At 40.7% G+C, this 21,360-nt stretch overlaps 2 protein-coding genes across 4 annotated transcripts in view; both read right to left on the reverse strand.

The window, feature by feature from the left end:
- GTF3C3 (general transcription factor IIIC subunit 3) overlaps window positions 1–634 on the reverse strand; it is a 38,912-nt gene extending 38,278 nt beyond the window's left edge. The window contains exon 1 of the mRNA XM_015077939.3: window positions 427–634. Coding sequence (XP_014933425.2) covers window positions 427–528 — 102 coding nt within the window. The 5' untranslated portion in view covers window positions 529–634. The remainder of the gene's footprint in view (window positions 1–426) is intronic.
- Window positions 635–6,407: 5,773 nt separating this feature from the next.
- CC1H2orf66 (chromosome C1 C2orf66 homolog) overlaps window positions 6,408–21,360 on the reverse strand; it is a 39,479-nt gene continuing 24,526 nt past the window's right edge. Inside the window, exons 3-5 of one of the 3 annotated variants that reach the window (XM_027054119.2) lie at window positions 10,861–10,992; window positions 9,188–9,386; window positions 6,408–6,758 (exon numbers count right to left, since the gene is read on the reverse strand). In XM_027054119.2, coding sequence (XP_026909920.1) covers window positions 9,207–9,386; window positions 10,861–10,992 — 312 coding nt within the window. In that variant the 3' untranslated portion in view covers window positions 6,408–6,758; window positions 9,188–9,206. Of the gene's footprint in view, window positions 6,759–9,187; window positions 9,387–10,860; window positions 19,510–21,360 lie in introns of those variants that run through there. The other 2 variants (XM_027054112.2, XR_008295505.1) reach the window with 2 other exon arrangements.

Consider the following 21,360-nt stretch of genomic DNA (forward strand, 5'->3'; position numbering starts at 1 on the left):
ACCACTGGGAGACTCCTCAGAAATGGGAGCTCGAACCCCTCGGTTTAAAAGTAAACTGAGGCCTAAAGAAGAGAGGTGAGTTGCTCACCCGAACACAAAAAGAATCGGTGGCAAAACTACTAGAATCAGAAACACTGACGGGGTAGGGGAGGAGGGGGGTGGGGGAGGAGGGGGGTGGGGGAGGAGGGAAGAGAGACAGAGAAGAGGTTACCACAAAGACAAGCTTTTTGGTGGGAGATATTTTTTAAGAGGAGATTAACACAGGGATGAGAGGTGAGAACCCGCATTTGGGTAAGAAGGGAAAGAAGCTGCTAGGAAGTCCCGGCCCGCTCCATCACAGCGAATGGGGTCGTCTGGGTCCCCCACATCTAGCTGCATTAGGGCGACACGACAGTGAGGGGCATCCTGGCCTGGCCATCGCCTCACTTTCTTCTCGCGGGTTTTTCTCTCTTCTCTCCGCCTTTCGAACTCCTCAAAGGAGATCTTCCCTTCCAGGTAGTCGATGAGCTCTGGGCTGAAACCCGACATTCCTGCTTCGGGGTGCGAATACGCAGCAACAAGAACCAGGACAGAGAACCGGAAAAAGCGAGACTTCCTAGATTTTACCCAGCTCCCGGGCGCGAGAAAAGCGACCCGGCGTCCTCCTGAGAAACGGGCCCGGCCTGCGCCGCAGCCGCTGCGCTCAGGTTCCGCAGGCGCATATGGTCCGGCAGCCTTCGAGGCGAGAGAGGGGCGGAGCCGGCCGCTCGGGTCCTCGCCTGCTGCCCTGGCTCAAATGTATTGTTTAAGAGGGTTAGGGAGTCTAAAAAAAAAAAAAAAAAAAAAAAATGCTTGAAAGAAATGTTCCTTAATCTAGATCGTTTCCCTCAATTCTTCATTCTCCTAATCCGCTTCCTTTTATGAATGTTTGTTCTTTAAATTAATTTGATCTTTTCTCTGGTGCATTATTTTCTTGATTTAACCAACTGCACTGCCACGTGTATGTTTCATTTTCCATTTTTCTCCTGCCACAGAAAGCTAAAGTCCTCTCCCAATTTGTGCTCTGAGTCTCATCTCCTCCACCATTAGTTTTCCCGTCTTCCACAAATTCTCAAACTCTCCCTTTCCTCAGGGCTCCTCAGTCTGTAAGTAAGTTTATCGGGACTTCACGTTCCACCTATCACTCCCACCCAAGTTTTCTTTTCTTAACAGTCAAACTTTTAGAAAGAATCAAATGCTTGATGTGGTTACTACACACTCTTGCCCATTTACTATAGGTCATGTACTGGCTTATGCATATTACATACATAGCTCAAAATAATCCTTAAAAACGGATGTTGCTTTCATTTTATTTTTATCTATCTATCTATCTATCTATCATCTATCTATCTATTTTGAGAGAGAGCGAACAAACTCGTGCTTGTGCCGGGGTGGGGGTGAGGGAGTGGCAGAGAGAAAGGAAGAGAGAATTCCAAGCAGGCTCCCCCTGCTGCCGGTGGGAGTGGTGGTGGTGGTGGTGGGGGGGTGTTAATCCCACAAACTGTGAGATCATTACCTGAGCTGAGATCAAGAGCTGGGCTTAATAGCTGACCACCCAGGCACCAGAGGATGTTGCTATTATTAATGCCAAAGTCCTATATCTAATAAGTAGCAGAGCCAGGATGTGAACCCTGATCTATCTGACCCCAAATCCCATGCGTTGGAATTAATATGACATATGTCCTCCCCTCAATGGAACTATTCTTCACTTGCTGAACACTCCTGTGGTTTATATTTTACCTTGTGTTATAAATATTTCTCTGCTGTCCTATTCTAGACACACTGTCTGTCAACATCTTGAGAACAGTACTACCTGATGCATCTTTGTGAATTCTAGTAATCTGTGCTTAAAACACGTTTATGAATTAAACTGGGTGGAATTGAGAGTACCTTAGAAATGAGCAAGAGTGTTTAGGTACAGACAATGAAGCTCGATATAAAGCTAAGGTTAGAGACAGGTTACAGGGAGCCTATCACTTAGCCATTGGTACCTCTTTGGTACAATCTAGATGAGGATAAGAACAGAAGGTCAGAATGACAGCTGTGACCCCAAGACTTCTAGATAAGAGGGGAAAAAATCTCACAGCTAGAAATCATCACTTTCTCATGATGAAGGATCCTCAGGACTCTACCTGGGTGTAAAATATGGGGGCTAGTAGGAAAGGTTGGATTAAGGAACTCAACAAAAATCACTTGTAGGGAAATTCTCCCTGCCTTCTCCCAGCAGTCAGGGAACTGCATCTAAGAAGTCAAAACTCTGGTCCTAACTCTCCTAGGGGAAAAGAAGGGAGTCAAAGGCAAGAAAGATGGTACCTCATAAGGAGAATTCTCTACTAAGACCCAGATGGCTTAGACTAGGTTGTTTTACTATCACCTGCCTGGAATATGGAATAATAGTTGTGCAGCTATCCATTCATGTTGGGGGAGAATAGGGAACAAGGAGAAAGAGATAAAAGGATAGTTTTTATGCAGTTATTAAAGAGACAACAGACCCAAAATCACTTGTGCTAAAACCACATCAGGAACCAAGACTTAATACATAATTTAGTTGCAGTTTCAACCTCTCTTAGGAGTGGTCAATCTGGAATTACATGGTCAACACTAGTGAGGTAATAGACCTCACTGCATGATAGACCTCTGCTGTCCCCTAAAGGGAAGTGACCTTGCCACAAACAATCCACTCTCTGCTTGGTGACTTCCTTGTCCCACCTTCTTCTAGCTACAAAGTCTTTCATTTTGTACAGCTCTTTGGAGCTCCTTTCTATTTGTTAGATGATGCCCAATTCATGGTTCATTGAATAAATCCAATAAAATCTTTAAAATCTACTTTAAAATTTGAATTTGGTTTTTAACACTGCTATGGAACACCTTGTTGACATGAAAGTTCTTTTACAGGTCACATTGTAGCAATATATCTTAAAATTGTAATCTTTCTGTTTTTCTTTTATCCACTTCCTTGAAAGTGATTTGTACCCTGGTGAGTCAGAGGCATCCGCATTACTTTGAGAAGAAGTGAAATTGTTACAGCGGTAATAAAAATAGCAAGAAGAAACTTTTCAGACTTTCTGATTTTTGAGGAATCAAAATGGAATGTCTGAAGGAAGCAGAACATTGAATGGGTGCCATGACAGTAGAATTAAGAGTACACAGGGAGGAGATGACTCCATCCTTTCTCCTTTTCAAGGGGTCGAACCACAATGGGATGTGACCCTTTTGGGGAGACAATTTTTCCATAGTTCTCTCACTTTTCTGCAAAAGTTTTTGACAACTTTCAATCTGGGCTATATTTCCAAAGATGTCTGTAGAACAAACAACCTTGAAAGACAGACATATTGTCTTTCTCTGTGATAGAGGACAGATTTGTTTTCTGGCCAGTGCAATAGATATAATGCTTCCATCTGGGGCAAAGATTGGGCATGTTTGCTAGTAGCCCCATATAAAAGTGGGGATATCCTAAGTTTGGGGTTCCTCAGCACAAACACACTCATGTGCAGCAGGTGCTTGGATTCACCTCCATGTGGCTCCCATGATACTTCGGGTATAAGGAGAACCAATGTGGATGTACAACTCATGCTGCCTGCAGCACCATGAGTAATAAAATGTGCTGCCTCAGACCCAGGGGTCTCATGTGTCTATTAGAATCTGTGAAACTGTAGTAGGATAGTGTGCGGTTTACAAGTCACACTTCTAAGTGTGACTTAGAAGTCACACTCTTAACAGTTCTTTTTTTTTTTTAATTTTTTAATGTTTATTTATTTTTGAGACAGAGAGACAGAGCATGAACAGGAGAGGGTCAGAGAGAGAGGGAGACACAGAATCTGAAGCAGGCTCCAGGCTCTGAGCTGTCAGCACAGAACCCAACGCGGGGCTTGAACTCACAGACCGTGAGGTCATGACCTGAGCCGAAGTCGGACGCTTAACCGACTGAGCCACCCAGGCGCCCCTCTTAACAGTTCTTGACTACCCTAGTTCTGGGGTAGGGGACAACAGGTCATGGCCTGGGAATGTGGGACTCATTAAAGAGGAGCAGAGTCAGTGTTGAAAGGCTGTCAGAGGACTATGTAGAGAATTACCATGGGCCCCGGAGAGCCTGGATCACTTGCAAAGCATTGAATTTCACTGGAAGAAACATGACATTTCTGCTGTTTACCTAGCAATGGTTCTCAGCCAAGAAAAAAATCACTTCCCAAGTGGGCTTTTAGAAATGTGTGTAGGGAAGTTTTGGTTGTCAAAATAATAGGGTAGGGGTGGGGAAATGACTGACATACAATGTCTGAGGACCAGGTGTGCTAAATGGTCATACAAGTGGAGACTTGTCCTTCCCCAATGGCCAATGGCATCACCACCAAGAAACTCCAGTCAGTATGGAGTGTAGGTCATCCATCAACAGCTATCTCCCAATGTGAGTTTTCCAGCAGAAGGATGCATGCTCCTGCCTTGAGACTTTGCAGGCTCATAGTTAAAAGTCCATGTGGATGCTCTTCCTTTTCAAGGCCCTGAAATTAATAAGTATTCCCTTTGTGGCAGTACTGACACCCAGAAGAGGGCTGGTAAAAGGAAAGGAAAACCAGTCACTGCTACTTGAGTGGAACTAGAGGGTGGTACAACACTCCTTACTACTCTACCCTTTATTTTAATACTTTATTTTTTATGAGGAATAGCTCATTGTCAGTAATTACTTATGTCTTTTATTTTTACTTATTTTTTTAGTGAGTGAGAGAAAGAGTGAATGTGAATAGGGGGGCAGTGGGAGAGGTATAGGGAGAGAGAGAGAACCTTCAGCAGGCTCCAAACCTAGTGCGCAGCCCAACACAGGGCTTGATCTCACCACCCTGAGATCATGACCTGAGTCTAAATCAAGAGTTAGATGCTTAACTGACTGAGCCACCCAGGTGCCCCTAGTTCTATCTTTTAAATGGTTAAACACAGGGGCAGCTGGCTGGCTCAGTCAATTAAGCACCCAACTCTTGATTTGGGCTCAGGTCATAATCTCATGGTTCGTGAGATCAAGCCCCACATTGGGTTCTGCTCTGACAGCACAGAACTTGCTTGGGATTCTCCCTCACACTCTCTCTCTCTCTGCCCCTCCTCTGCTCACGTTCTTTCTCTCTCAAAATAAAGAAATAAACTTAAAAAAAATTTAAACGCTAAAAAAAACCCCATAATCTTGATATAAACTAGAAGCAGCTTCTATTACCATATAATAGCACAATAGCACACCTTCAGTTCGACACATATTAAACACTCGCTACATGTAGAGCATTGTGCTAGGTGCTGGAGAAATAAAAATGGCTTAGATATGATCTCTGCTCCCAAAGACCTCACAACCCTCCAGAGAAAACACACACACACACACACACACACACACACACACAACTAGTTAAAACAGAACAGATTAAACCAGATGCAGAAATCTATTTTTCCATAAATATTTTATTATTGATATTCAGTATCAATCATCCACAAGAAAGCCACAGAAGACTATCGTGAAAGGTACAGACTAATGTTCCTAGGATGCCAATGTTTCTGCATTCTAGTATAACGTTCGTTTTTCAAGAATCACAGAGAAAATGATGTGGCTCTCCATAATGATACAGGAAAAGCAGCTATCCCAAATGAAAATATGAGAGTCAGAATATTTCAGCCTAAGCTGGTGGAGAGAGGAGAAGGTCAGTTGGTTGTAAAAAAGGGACCTGTTTCTACTCCACCTGTTTCCACTCGCCATTCTTAAAAAGCTGTGTGTGCAGAAGAACCAGAGCTGAGTGCAGCTGGGATATTTGGTGTAACACAATGTCCACCTCTGAACGATGGCAAGGAACATTTCCTAAAGACTCTAGCAACTCCTAGAATTCCCAGTGCCTTTGCTTTCCATTTCAACTTAACTGTGGATATTTATCACTTCCTCTCCCTTGGTGTGAAACAAACATTGTGAGGTCTTTCAGTGGCATATGCTGAATGTGGGAATGCAGCTTCTTCTCAGGAAAAAGAGCAATTTTAAGCCCAAATCTCTATTATATATAATGAACGATACTAAAAATGAGCAGAGTCCCTTTCCAGTAAAAAATGTTTATTGATAGGGGCACCTGGGTGGCTCAGTCGGTTAAAGGTCTGACTTTGGTTCAGGTCATAGTCTTATGGTCTGTGGGGTCCGTGAGTTCGAGCCCCGAGTCGCGCTCCGTACAGACAGCTCAGAGCCTGGAGCCTGGAGTAGAAACAGGTCCCCTTTTTTACAACCAACTGACATTCTCCTCTCTCCACCAACTTAGGCTGAAATATTCTGACTCTCATATTTTCATTTGGAATAGCTGCTTTTCCTGTATCATTATTCTGTGTCTCTCTCTCTCCTCCCCTCCCTCGCTCATACTTTGTATCTCTCTCCTTCAAAAATAAATAAACATTAAAAAAATGTAATAAGCACACAAGCTTGAAAGACAAGCTTAAAGGAAAGGTAATTTGAAAGATCATCATCTCTTTGGACTCTACAGTATTTTTGTAACTCTTAGAAATATGTCCAGTGCTCTACATTGATGTTTATGGTTTATAGAATGGAAAAAAGACTCCAAAAATATGCACATAAGTCACATATGTCCCAAAGCTCGACCCATTTATATGTAAATCTGGAAATGTAGAATAAAACCATTATAAATTGACAAAAATGGAGGGGGAAAAGGTTTAGCCATGACCATGATTGAATTTTTCTGATGAGAAGCTTGATCTGTAGTTTTAAAATAGCCAGACACCTGAAAGAACAAGAAAATGTTATCATGAAATAGAAAGTGAAGACTCTTCAAGCAACACAATGACCCAAAGGGCAACATATTTCAACAAAGACTCTTTTTGTTTTTCTTTTCTAATCAGAGATGTTAGGAAAGGAGCGCATGTAATTATGAAATATTCTCCTGGGGCTCCTGGGTGGCTCAGTCGGTTAAGCGTCTGACTTCGGCTCAGGTCATGATCTCACGGTCTGTGGGTTCGAGTCCCGCGTCGGGCTCTGTGCTGACAGCTCAGAGCCTGGAGCCTGTTTCAGATTCTGTGTCTCCCTCTCTCTGACCCTCCCCCAGTCATGCTCTGTCTCTCTCTGTCTCAAAAATAAATAAACGTTAAAAAAAATTGAAATATTCTCCTAATAGAAGCTTAACTTCTCTCACAAAGTTGAAAAGTTCCCATCACATTACAATACTACCAACTTGGTGTTTTTTCCGTTTCCTGCCCTTAAACATTACCTCATTCCATGCTCACATGACACTATTTATTTGATATTTTCTCTGATAGTATCTGAGTTAGAGATCAGTGTCTGCGATTTATAAATGAAGAAACTAAGGCTCACAACCAGATTGCAAGCAATTCTGTCTCATACTAAAGCAGATACTGTGATATTAATAACTATTCTTTACTTTAGTGTTTAATAGCCTAGGGCCCAAGAGTGAATATTAGTCAAGGTAACCCTTCCATAATGGCTTCCTGTTCATTCTATTTCATTTTCTCATTGTAAGAGCTTTCAAGCACATATGCCACATAGTAAATTGCATCTTCCATTTAGAATAACAATCATTATTTAAAAAAATCATCACATTTAAAGGAACTAATAATCAAAATGCTTTCCCATACACAATAAAGTACAGCAATAGTATGTATGTTCCTCACAATTTCATCCCTGCCCATTGGAAGAATGGGAGTGGATTTTAATCATGATTCAGTTCCCTTTATTATTTAGCCAAACGAAAAGTTAATAGACTAGAATCACATTGTGTTTTCTTGGAGTACACCATACCTGTTTGTTGTTTCTTTTTCCTCAATGGTAAATATTTATTTGATAGGAAAGCTCAAGTAATAAGAATAGGGGCGCCTGGGGGGCTCAGTTGGTTAAGTGACCAACTCTTGATTTCGGCTCAGCTCATGATCTCACTGTCATGCTCCACACTGGGCGTGAGCCTGCTTGAGATCCTCTCCCTCTCACTCTCTCTCTCTTCTCCTTTCCTGCTTGCTTGCGCATGTGTGCTCTCTCTCTCTCACTCTCTCTCTCTCTCTCTCAAAAAAAAAAAAGAATAATAAAACACAAATTTTAAACATAAATAAATTTCTAATTTTTTTCCATGAGGAAAGTGCCATCTTTACAATATTTTACTTTTTTTTTCTTTAGGTGAGGAAGTTCAAGCTCAAATATATGTTTATTACTTTTTTCCAAGAAGACAATTTTTTTAACTTTTCTTTCTATTAAATCCAACTGCACAATTTGACATTTTTAAAGTTTATTTATTTATTTTGAGAGGGTAGGGGAGGAGCAGAGAGAGAGAGAGAGAGAGAGAGGGAGAGAGAGAAAAATCCAAGCAGACAGCTCAGAGCTTGAATCCAGTCTCGATCTCATGAACTGTGAGATCAAGACCTGAGCCGAAATCAAGAGTTAGATGTTTTTAACCAACTGAGACACCCAGATGCCCCACCTTATTTCTTTGTATACGATTTCCACATAACTAGCTATATGACCTGGTATTCAAAAAAGATAGGTAAAAGTGTGTGATATTCCACTATATTTACTAATCCTATTAAGAGTGATAATTCTAGGGGCACCTGGAAGGTTCAGTTCATACAGCAGGTGACTTTTAACCTCGGGGTTGTGAGTTAAACCCCACGTTGGGCATACAGACTACTTTAAGTTTAAAAAAAAAAGAGTGATCATTCTATTTTAATATATCTCTTCCCAGAAAACTATGCTTATAAAATTATAAACTTTCATTTCTTTTTTTCCTTTTTTTTTTTTTAATTTTTTAACGTTTATTTACTTTTGAGACAGAGAGAGACAGAGCATGAACAGGGGAGGGGCAGAGAGAGAGAGGGAGACACAGAATCTGAAACAGGCTCCAGGCTCTGAGCTGTCAGCACAGAGCCCGATGCGGGGCTCGAACCCACGGACCGTGAGATCATGACCTGAGCCGAAGTCGGACGCTTAACCGGCCAAGCCACCCAGGCGCCCCAACTTTCATTTCTTTTTAAAACCAGGCAGCGAAATACATGAACCAAATCCAAATATTAACGGTGATGAGTATCATCAGAACTGAGCACATATTTCTATGAGGAAATAAAATCATTTTTTCAAATAAATACTTTCAAAATCTCTTTATGACTGAGTTGTTATAATTGGACAGATCCTGGGAATAAAGGGATAACTTACCTGTGTTCAGAGGAAACATTCAGCCTTTGATGTAATTAGGAAAGGAGTTTTTCTGCTCCTCATAATCTGCAAATGCAGAAGCAAGAAGTTCTGATTGGAAAGAGAGGGGTCTGGGATTCTCATTCATGGAGAAAGTGTTCGGAAATCTCCCAAGATCAAGACCTCTTCCCTTAAGATATGCCTGAAGGGTTCTGAAAAACTGAAGAGAGAAAGAAAGTGTTCAATGCGGTATGTAAATTAAATATAAAAAATACTCAGAGACGGATATTGTCCCCCTCTTTTTTCCTCCGTGAATTGACTTTAGGGCTAATCTAGGAGGCAGGAGGTAGAAAATCCAGAAATACAAGTACAAACTTTAGCTACTTCTCCTACTTCCCCTCCACTGTCCTTTACCCTGCCTTGTTTTTTTTTTTTTTTAATTTTTTAAAATGTTTCTATTTATTTTTGAGACAGAGAGAGACAGAGCATGAGCAGGGGAGGGGCAGAGAGAGAGGGAGACACAGAATCCGAAGCAGGCTCCAGGCCCTGAGCTGTCAGCACAGAACCCGATGCCGGGCTCGAACTCACGGAGTGTGAGATCATGACCTGAGCTGAAGTCGGACGCTCAACTGACTGAGCCACCCAGGTGCCCCTATCCTGCCTTGTTTTTGACATTTCAACCCTAAACAAGATAATTCAACATTCTTGGTGGAGATTGAGAGAGGAACGTCAATTATTTAATAGCATCACGGTCAGAGGGTCCTTTGTAAACCAGCTCTGAACCACTTAGGTCAGAGATTAAATGGAACTTCACAGTGGTCAAGCTCTGGGCCTCCTCTCTGAAGGTGAGATCCTGGCCATTGTCTTCTGCACCAATTCTTTCAGGCATGCGTTTTCCTTTATAAAATGGATACATAGAAGCTTGCAAAGGGCTGCTTGGTTGTTTTAACCCTATACTGTCATATTTCACATCATTTTCTTTAGGGAAACTATTTTTTGAAATAGTAATGTCAGCATGTTTATTGTATTTGGCATATTTTCAAAAGAGAATTTTTACTGATGTTTTGAATTCTATTTCCTAGATAGATTTATCTTGAAAATAATGCTTGGGGAGCAACTGGCTGACTCAGTTGGTAGAGAGTGTAACTCTTGGTCTCAGGGATGTGGTACTGAGCCCCACGTTGGGTGTAGAGATTACTTAAAAATAAATCTTAAAAAAAAATAAAGAAAAGAATGCTTGGTAAATTGAAAAGAATGCAGGTCAACTTTCAGTTTTTGTAATTGAGTTTTGCACGTGTTGGTCATATGAGAATTGATTTTATTATCAGTTCAGTCTGAGCTATGCAAAAATCAATTCCCCACGATACTCTTGATTTTGTATATGTGTGAGAAATACAGGCTATAAAGTCAATGTGTACGTACGATCATTTACAAATGTAAGGTGTCGTGTGTACATAAAATCATTTCTATATATAAATTTGCTTCTCCTTACAGGACAGATATAAATTGGGCAGAAGAACAATAGGATACCAGCTACTAGGGTAGCAAAGCCCTTGACCAGATTTCTCGGCAGGAATCGCCTTGGCACTTGGTAGCCTCCTCACCACCGTGCTCCAACAGAGTGCAGTGTGCATAACTCCAGAGAGGTGCCAATTTCACCCTGCAGCCCAGCATGCCCCAGGGTATGCTCTTACCAGCTCTCTGTTCCGGGGATTGTTGAGCGGCTTCCATTTCTCTCCGTTTCTCACTGTGGCTCCAGGCACAAGCCCAAGTAGCACCAGGACAGCACACAGCAGCAGGAGTGCTTTGGGCATGGTGGAACGAAGCTGAGTGGAAGGCAGGATCAGGGAGATATCAATGGTCTGAGAGACAAGAAGGAAAGAAAAGAAGAAGGAGGAGTTGGAGGGGTAGGAGGAAGGTGAAGGAAGAGGGAGGAGGAGAGAAGGGAGGGCGAAAGTAAAAAGAGAAAGAGGAAACATTTTTAAAGAGAGACAGGGAGGAAAAAATAGTATATTGGTGCACCTGGATTTTGCAGCCCTCTTTTTTCCCCATGTTTATTTGCAAATGAAGACCCCCAAATCCAGTTTATTAGCTTAAAGGAGTCTATGATGATAACATTATACAGTGATGAGCAAAGCAATTATGAATACAACCCAGAAAGTCTGAGTACGCTTTTTCATCTTCGAAAAAAATGCACTTTGTTGTCTCCAAAGAAAGTGCAAGTCTTAAAAAAAAAAAAAGCATACGTATGTATTAAGATAGCAGTCTCAATAAACAGAGGAGGAGGAGGAGGAGGAGGAGGAGGAGGAGGAGGAGGAGAAAAAAGAAAAGATATACCAAAAACTGAGAAATGCACCTTATACACACATCTCAGACAGACTCACACCACATCAGCATAAGTATGGATTGTCTCTGACTCCAAAATGTGAAATGGAAATGAAATACACAGAAAGGGCTAATAAAGCTTACCAGGAGTTTGGCTTTGCTGGTCCTGGTTGGCTACCCTGCTTACAATCTGCAAGGCCATTTATGGCTACTTATAACCAATGGACCGGCTGCAGGTGGGAGTCAATGACGTGAGCAGGGGAAGTTGAAAAATAATGATTCCATTTTCATCCAAGGCACCAAACACCCCTGAGAATCATATCTTCAAGTTTCTTCAGGGGTGACAGTGAACTTATTTGTCTTATAAATACAGGAGCCTCTCCTCCAACCACTGACCATTTTATGTGGATTTTATAAAACACGCAAGGCACTTGTACACAACAAAGTGGATTGTTACTTTTTCATTCTTAAGAGAAGGGTATACACAGCAGCTGGCAATATGATGATGATTACCCACCTAATAGAATGCTCTTTTGGAGGTATCAGCTTTTCAAATTAACATCATTTTTTGAACAGGAAATCCTATTGCAAGAGATAAAACTGTTCTTTGTGATCTATGCCTTATATTTCTTCTGAGAATCTCAAAAAGCTTTACAAGTTTTAAATAGCGGCATGGTTTATCATAAAAAAAAACCCTTCAAAATAGAGCAAAAAGATAGCATGTATTTCTTGGAAAAAAAAATGCTATACATATCGCATCTCCTTGCTGCATAAATTCCATCCTTAGAAAATGGTAGGGTCGAGAAATTGGACATGAGTTGTGAAGTTGCTTTGGTTGCAGTAATTCAGAACAATTGAGGACAAGGTCTTTGTGAGAAGGCTAGTAACATGGACTAAAATTTAGAATACCTGGCCATGGTCTGTCTTGCTATATCGATCCTGGGCAAGTCACTAATGACCTTCATTTATTCATTCCTTTGTTAATTAATTCAACAAACTTAAAAAAAATTTTTTTAATGTTTATTTATTTTGAGAGAGAGAGAAAGAGACAGAGCACAAGCAGGGGAGGGGCAGAGAGAGAGGGAGACACAGAATCTGAAGCAGTCTCCAGGCTCTAAGCTGTCAGCACAGAGCCCGACATGGGCCTCAAACCCATGAACTGTGAGATCACGACCTGAGCCAAAGTCGGATGCTTAACTGGCTGAGCCACTCAGGTGCCCCAATTCAACAAACTTTTATTGAGTGCCTACTATGTGCCAGGCACTCTAATAGGCCTTTTTTTTAATGTAATGACCTTATGTATTTAAAAAATTTTTAATTAAGGTATAGTTGACATACAACATTATATTAGTTGCAGGTGTATCACATAGTGATTTGACAATTACATTATGAAAAGCTTACCACGATGAGTGTGGTCACCATCTGTTCAAGTAGGCTTTGAGGATCAAATGGTAAGAATAATAAATATTGGCTCTGCCTTTATTAAACTAATACATTAGAGGGCAAGACAGATTAATCAAATCATTAAACAACAAAATGCATAAATACGAATGATGATAATATCTATGAAGAGAAACTGGGTGCTGTGAGACTGTAGCAGAGGGGGATATGATTCAGTTTCAGGGGTCAGGGAAGGCTTGTGTGAAGAAGTGACCTTACAGCTAGTGGGTGAGTAGGAGTTACCTAGGCAACCTAGCAAAGACAGAAGGACTAGAGTTTCAAACAAGACTCTGGCTGAAAGCAACATGGCACATGGGAGCAACTGAAGATAAATTACAATGCCAGAAAGACAGGGGGGACTGTGCTGTGAGATGCGGTTGGAGAGGTTGTCAGATCACGATCTTTCTGCCACAAGCAATGCTGATTGAAGGGTTTTAAGTATCCAAACAGCTTGCTCAGATTTGCAGTTTTAAAAGATTTTTCTGCTTGCAGTGAGGGCAGATAGAGCTAGAAAAGAGGGATGTGAGAGAACAGTTGGGTGCCTATTGCAGTAATCCAGACAGGAAGATGTTAAATTGGATTAGGATGGCATCACAGATATAGAGATGTGGCTGGATCTGAGAGATATTTTAGAAGGTACTGGCAATGTCCTGAATACTACGGAAGGCAGAACTCAGGGGAAGAGAATTTCAAGAACAATCAGGATTGTATAGCTGAATGGATGACAGGGCGATTCACTGAGATATCGAACATTGGCATAGAGCGACAAAGATCATGAGTTCCATTTGGGACATGTTGTGTTTGAGGAGACTTTAAGATCTCCAAGGGGTGGAGGGACACCTTGGGTGGCTCAGTCAGTTAAGCATCTGGCTCTTTTTTGTGTGTGTGTGAGAGAGAAAGAGAGTATGTGTGCACATGCAGACAAGTGCGAGCTAGGGAGGGCAGAGGTAGAGGGAGAGAGAGAATCTCAGGCAGGCGGCACACCCAGGTCAGAGTCCATGGAGGTGCTCGATCTCATGACCATGACATCATGACCCGAACCAAAATCAAGAGTCACTGGCTTAATTAACAGATTTAGCCATCCAGGAGCCCCAAGTGTCCGACTCCTGATCTTAGCTCAGGTCTTTTTTTTTTTTCTTTTTTCTTTCTTTAAATTTTATTTGAAAGTATATTTTGCACTATTTTGTTTTTCTAAATTTTATTTTTTATTTTTTTAAATTTACATCCAAATTAGTTAGCATATAGTGCAACGATGATTTCAGGAGTAGATTCCTTAGTGACCCTTACCCATTTAGCCCATCCCCCCTCCCACAACCCCTCCAGCAACCCTCAATTTGTTCTCCATATTTATGAGTCTCTATGTTTTGTCCCCCTCCCTGTTGTTATATTATTTTTGTTTCCCTTCCCTTATGTTCATCTGTTTTGTCTCCTAAAGTCCTCATATGAGTGAAGTCATATGACATTTGTCTTTCTCTGCCTGACTGATTTCACTTAGCATAATACCCTCCAGTTCCATCCACGTAGTTGCAAATGGCAAGATTTCATTCTTTTTGGTTGCCGAGTAATACTTCATTGTGAATATATACCACATCTTCTTTATCCATTCATCCATTGATGGACGTTTGGGCTCTTTCCATACTTTGGCTATTGTTGATAGTGCTGCTATAAACATGGGGGTGCATGTGTCCCTTCGAAACAGCACACCTGTATCCCTTGGATAAATACCTAGTAGTGCAATTGCTGGGGCATAGGGTAGTTCTATTTTTAGTTCTTTGAGGAAGCTCCATACTGTTTTCCAGAGTGGCTGCACCAGCTTGCATTCCCACCAACAATGCAAAAGAGATCCTCTTTCTCCGCATCCTTGCCAACGTCTGTTGTTGCCTGAGTTGTTAATGTTAGCCGTTCTGACAGGCATAAGGTGGTATCTCGTTGTGGTTTTGATTTGTATTTCCCTGATGATGAGTGAAGTTGAGCATGTTTTCATGTGTCGGTTGGCTATCTGGATGTCTTTCTTGGAGAAGTGTCTATTCATGTCTTTTACCCATTTCTTCACTGGATTATTTGCTTTTTGGGTGTTGAGTTTGATAAGTTCTTTATAGATTTTGGATACTAACCCTTTATCTGATATGTCGTTTGCAAATATCTTCTCCCATTCTGTCGGTTGCCTTTTAGTTTTGCTGATTGTTTCCTTCGCTGTGCAGAAGCTTTTCATTTTGATGAGGTCCCAGTAGTTCATTTTTGCTTTTGTTTCCCTTGCCTCCAGAGACGTGTTGAGTAAGAAGTTGCTGCGGCCAAGATCAAAGAGGTTTTTGCCTGCTTTCTCCTCGAGGATTTTGATGGTTTCCTGTCTTACATTGAGGTCTTTCATCCATTTTGAGTTTATTTTTGTGTATGGTGTAAGAAAGCGGTCCAGGCTCATTCTTCTGCATGTCGCTGTCCAGTTTTCCCAGCACCACTTGCTGAAGAGACTGTCTTTATTCCATTGGATATTCTTTCCTGCTTTGTCCAAGATTAGTTGGCCATACGTTTGTGGGTCCATTTCTGGGTTCTCTATTCTGTTCCATTGATCTGAGTGTCTGTCCTTGTGCCAGTGCCATACTGTCTTGATGATTACAGCTTTGTAGTATAGCTTGAAGTCTGGGATTGTGATGTCTCCTGCTTTGGTTTTCTTTTTCAAGATTGCTTTGGCTAGTCAGGGTCTTTTCTGGTTCCATAAAAATTTTAGGATTATTTGTTCTAGCTCTGTGAAGAATGCTGGTGTTACTTTGATAGGGATTGCATTGAATATGTAGATTGTTTTGGGTAGTATCAACATTTTAACAATATTTGTTATTCCTACCCAGGAGCATGGAATCTTTTTCCATTTTTTTGTGTCTTCTTCAATTTCTTTCATAAGCTTTCTACAGTTTTCAGGGTATATATTTTTCACCTCTTTGGTTAGATTTATTCCTAGGTATGTTATGGTTTTTGATGCAATTGTAAATGGGATTGATTCCTTGATTTCTCTTTCTGTCACTTCATTGTTCGTGTATAGGAATGCAACCGATTTCCGTGCGTTGATTTTATACCCTGCAACTTTGCTGAATTCATGGATCAGTTTTAGCAGCTTTGGGGTGGAATCTTTTGGGCTTTCCATATAGAGTATCATGTCATCTGCGAAGACTGAAAGTTTGACCTCCTCCTGGCTGATTTGGATGCCTTTTATTTCTTTGTGTTTTCTGATTGCAGAGGCTAAGACCTCCAATACTATGTTGAATAACAGTGGCAAGAGCATACATCCCTGTCTTGTTCCTGACCTTAGGGGGAAAGCTCTCAGTTTTTCCCCATTGAGGATGATATTAGCGTTGGGTTGTTCATATATGGCTTTTATGATCTCGAGGTATGCTCCTCTATCCCTATTTTCTTGAGGGTTTTTATCAAGAAAGGATGCTGTATTTTGTCAAATGCTTTCTCTGCATCTATTGAAAGGATCATACGGTTCTTGTCCTTTCTTTTATTGATGTGATGAATCACATTAATTGTTTTGCGGATATTGAACCAGCCCTGCATCCCAGGTATAAATCCCGCTTGGTCATGGTGAATAATTTTTTTAATGTATTGTTGGATCTGGTTGGTTAATATCTTGTTGAGGGTTTTTGCATCCATGTTCATCAGAGAAACTGGTCTATAGTTCTCCTTTTTAGAGGGGTGTCTTTCTGATTTTGGAATCAAGGTAATGCTGGCTTCATAGAAAGAGTTTGGAAGTTTTCCTTCCCTTTCTATTTTTTGGAACAGTTTCAAGAAAATAGGTGTTAACTCTTCCTTAAATGTTTGGTAGAATTCCCCTGGTAGGCCATCTGGCCCTGGACTCTTGTTTTTTGGCAGATTTTTGATTACTAATTCGATTTCCTTACTGGTTATGGGTCTGTTCAAATTTTCCAGTTCTTCCTGTTTCAGTTTTGGTAGTGTATATGTTTCTAGGAATTTGTCCATTTCTTCCAGATTTCCCATTTTATTGGCATATAATTGCTCATAATATTCTCTTATTATTGTTTTTATTTCTGTTGTGTTGGTTGTTATCTCTCCTCTTTCATTCTTGGTTTTATTTATTTGGGTCCTTTACTTTTTCTTTTTGATCAAGCTGGCTAGTGGTTTATCAATTTTGTTAATTCTTTCAAAGAACCAGCTTCTGGTTTCATTGATCTGTTCTACCGGTTTTTTTGGTCTCGATAGCATTAATTTCTGCTCTAATCTTTATTATTTCCTGTATTCTGCTGGTTTGGGGCTTTATTTGTTGTTCTTTTTCCAGCTCCTTAAGGCATAAGGTTAGGTTGTGTATCTGAGATGTTTCTTCCTTCTTTAGGAAGGTCTGGATTGCTATATACTTTCCTCTTATGACCACCTTTGCTGCGTCCCAGAGGTTTTGGGTTGTGGTGTTATCATTTTCATTGACTTCCATATACTTTTTCATTTCCTCTTTAACTGCTTGGTTAGCCCATTCATTCTTTAGTAGGATGGTCTTCAGTCTCCAAGTATTTGTTACCTTTCCAAATTTTTTCTTGTGGTTGATTTCGAGTTTCATAGTGTTGTGATCTGAAAATATGCACGGTATGATCTCTATCTTTTTGTACTTACTTAGGGCTGATTTTTGTCCCAGTATATGGTCTATTCTGGAGAACGTTCCATGTGCACTGGAGAAGAATGTATATTCTGCTGCTTTAGGATGAAATGTTCTGAATATATCTGTTAAGTCCACCTGGTCCAGTGTGTTATTCAAAGCCATTGTTTCCTTGTTGATTTTTTGATCAGATCTGTCCATTGCTGTGAGTGGGGTGTTGAAGTCTCCTACTATTATGGTATTACTATTGATGAGTTTCTTTGTGATGAATTGATTTATATATTTGGGTGCTACCACATTTGACACATAAATGTTTACAATTATTAGGTCTTCTTGGTCTACAGACCCCTTATGATATAATGCCCTTCTGCATCACTTGATACAGTCTTTATTTTAAAGTCTAGATTGTCTGATATAAGTATGGCTACTCCGGCTTTCTTTTGTTGACCATTAGCATGATAGATGGTTCGCTATCCTCTTATTTTCAATCTGAAGGTGTTTTTAGGTCTAAAGTGGGTCTCTTGTAAACAGCATATAGATGGATCGTGTTTTCTTATCCATTTTGTTACCCTATGTCTTTTGATTGGAGCATTGAGTCCATTGATGTTTAGAGTGACTACTGAAAGATACGAATTTATTGCCATTTGATGCTTGTAGAGTTGGAGTTTCTGGTGGTGGACTCTGGTCCTTTCTGATCTTTTGTTGGTTTTGGTATTTATTTATTTTTATATATGTATTTTCATCTTTTCTCCCCTCAGAAAGTCCCCCTTAACATTTCTTGCAGGGCTGGTTTAGTGGTCCCAAACTCCTTTACTGTTTGTTTGTCTGGGAAATTTTTTTATCTCTCCTTCTATTTTGAATGACAGCCTTTCAGCTCTGGTCTTAATCTGAGGTTGTGTTGGGCTCTGTGCTGGGCATGAAGCCCCTACTTAAAACAAAACAAAACAAAACACCAAACAACAACAACAAAAAAACAAGATCTCCAAGGGGTGGAGGAGTGGAAAGTATACTGTGGGATACATAGGTCTGCAGCTCAGAGGGGAGGTCTGGGGAAAAAATGTAAATGTGGGAGTTGCTAGCATATAAGTGGATGAGATTACCTCAGTAAAAATTAAAAAATTAGAGGGGTGCCTGGGTGGCTCAGTCAGTTAGGCATCCAATTTTGGCTCAGATCGTGATCTCATGGTTCATGGGTTGGCTCTGTGCTGACAGCTAAGAGACTGGAGCCTGCTTCGGATTCTGTGTCCCCCTTTCTCTCTGCTCCCTCCTCACTTGCTCTTTGTCTAGCTCTCTCTCAAAAATAAGTAAACATAAAATTAAAAATTAGAAAATGAGAAAAGGAGGTCTAGGACTTGAGTTTTGAGAAGTTTTTACACAGAACAGCCATATGCAGCAATCTACACAAGGAGACCCTTGTGTAGGGGAAACCAGGATGGTATTGAAACAAGAGAGGAAAATGTTTTAAGAAAGGACGAACTGGGTAAAATGAGGGCTGAGAAGGGTCCATGGGGCATTAGTGCTGGTAGACGCAGGCAAAAGATTAGGAGTGAGCAGATGAAGAGGAGGGATGGTACAAGTGCTTGAGAAGGTTAGCTGTGAGAGAGAGGAAAGAAAAAGGAAGTAACTGGAGACGAGAGTGATGGGAAGGGAAGGTGTCCAGGGAGAGACTTGAATTTGTTTAAATGTCAGTGGCTAAGTGAGTAAATGAATACCCTGGAATTCCATTGCCTCATCTGTCCTTAAAACTCCAGGACTTTGAAGTTAAAGCACCTAATGATACTGAAGTGTTAAATTGTTAATGAGATTACAGCAAAGTCACTACATTGTAAACTCCTCAGACAGTGCTCACCCTTATATTCCCAATGCCGTGCACATTGAGCCCAATATTTAGATGATACACTTTTTAAATTTGGAAAGAGTGAATAAATTAGAATAGATTTTCATAGCCATTTATCTGTGAATAGTTTTTTAACTTTATCTCCATTTGTATAAAAACACAGCTAATTTCCCCCCTTTTCATTTCTTAAATTAAGTATTTACAGGCATACCTCAGAGATATTGTGGGTTAGGTTCCAGACCATGACAATAAAGTGAATACCACCAGAAAGTGAGTCAAATGAATTTATTCATTTCTCAGTGCATATAAAAGTTATACTTACACTATGCTATAGTATATTAAGTGTGCAAGATCATTATGTCTAAATAACAATGTACATGGCTTAATTTAAAAATGCTTTATTGCTAAAGAAGAAAAAAAGGGTACCATCATCTGAACTTTGAGCGAGTCATGTTTTTGCTGGTGGAAGGTCTTGCCTTGATGTTGATGGCTACTGACTGATCAGGGTGGTAATTGCTGAACTTTGGGGTGGCTGTGGCAGTTTCTTAAAATAAGACTAAAATGAACTTCATCATATCAATTGACTCTTTCTTTCAACTGATGATTTCTCCACAGCATGTGATGCTACCTGATAGAATTTTACACACTTCTCAAGTTTTTTTTAAACGTTTATTTATTTATGTATATATTTATTTAAATGTTTATTTATAATTGAGAGACAGAGACAGAGTGCAAGCAGGGGAGGGGCAGAGAGAGAGGGAGACGCAGAAACCAAAGCAGTCTCCAGGCTCTGAGCTGTCAGCACAGAGCCTGATGCAGGGCTCAAACCCACAGACAGTGAGATCATGACCTGAGCTGAAGTCAGACACTTAACTGACTGAGCCACCCAGGCGCCCCAATATTTATTTATTTTTGAGAGAGAGAGACAGACAGACTGTGAGTGGGAGAGGGGCAGAGAGAGAGGGAGACACAGAATCCAAAGCAGACTCCAGGTTCTGAGCTGTCAGTACAGAGTCTGACGTGGTGCTCAAACTCACAGACCATGAGATCATGACCTGAGCCAAAGTCGGATGCATAACCAACTGAGCCACCCAGGTGCCCCCCCGCCCCCCACTTCTCAAATTTTATCATGAGAGTGTAGCAACCCAGTCACATCTTCAGGCTCCACTTCTAATTCTAGTCCTGCTGTTTCCACCACATCAGCAATAACTTCCTCCACTGAAGTCTTGAACTCCTCAAGGTCAACCATGAGGGATGGAATCAACTTCTTCCAAATTCCTGTGAATGCTAATATTTTGACCCCTTCCCATGAATCACGAATGTTCTTAATGGTATTTAGAATGGTGAATTCTTTCAGGAAGGTTTTCAATTTACTTTGTCCATATCCATCAGAGAAATCACTATCTATGGCAGCTATGGCCTTATGAAAGGTATTTCCTTGACCCATTGGCTGCAGAATAGATGTATTAGCAGGCATGAAAACAACATTAATCTCATGGTACATCTCTATAAGAGCTTTTGGGAAACCAGGTGCATTGTCAATGAGCAGCAATATTTTGAAAGGGAGCTTTTTTTCTGCGTAGTATGTATCAACAGTGGGCTTAAAATATTCAGAAAGCCATCTTGTAAACAGATGTGCTGTCATCCAGGCTTTTTTGGTCCATTTATAGAATGCAGGAAGAGTAGATGTAGCGTAATTTTTAAAGGTCCTGGGATTTTCAAAATGTTCCATGAGCATTGGCTTCAACTTAAAGTCACCAGTTGCATTAGCCCCTAATAAGAGAGTCAACCTGTCCTTTGAAGCTTTGAAACCAGACATTGACTTCTCTCTAGCTATGAAAGTCCTAGAAAGCATAGTCTTCTAATAGAAAGCTATTTAGTTTACATTTTAAAAAATGTTTAGTGCAACCACCTTGATTAATTATCTTAGCTGGATCTTCTGGATAACTTACTGCAGCTTCTACATCAGCCCTTGCTGCTTCACCCTGCACTTTT

The sequence above is a fragment of the Acinonyx jubatus genome, chromosome C1, assembly GCF_027475565.1.
Source record: "Acinonyx jubatus isolate Ajub_Pintada_27869175 chromosome C1, VMU_Ajub_asm_v1.0, whole genome shotgun sequence".
Lineage (NCBI taxonomy): Eukaryota > Metazoa > Chordata > Mammalia > Carnivora > Felidae > Acinonyx > Acinonyx jubatus.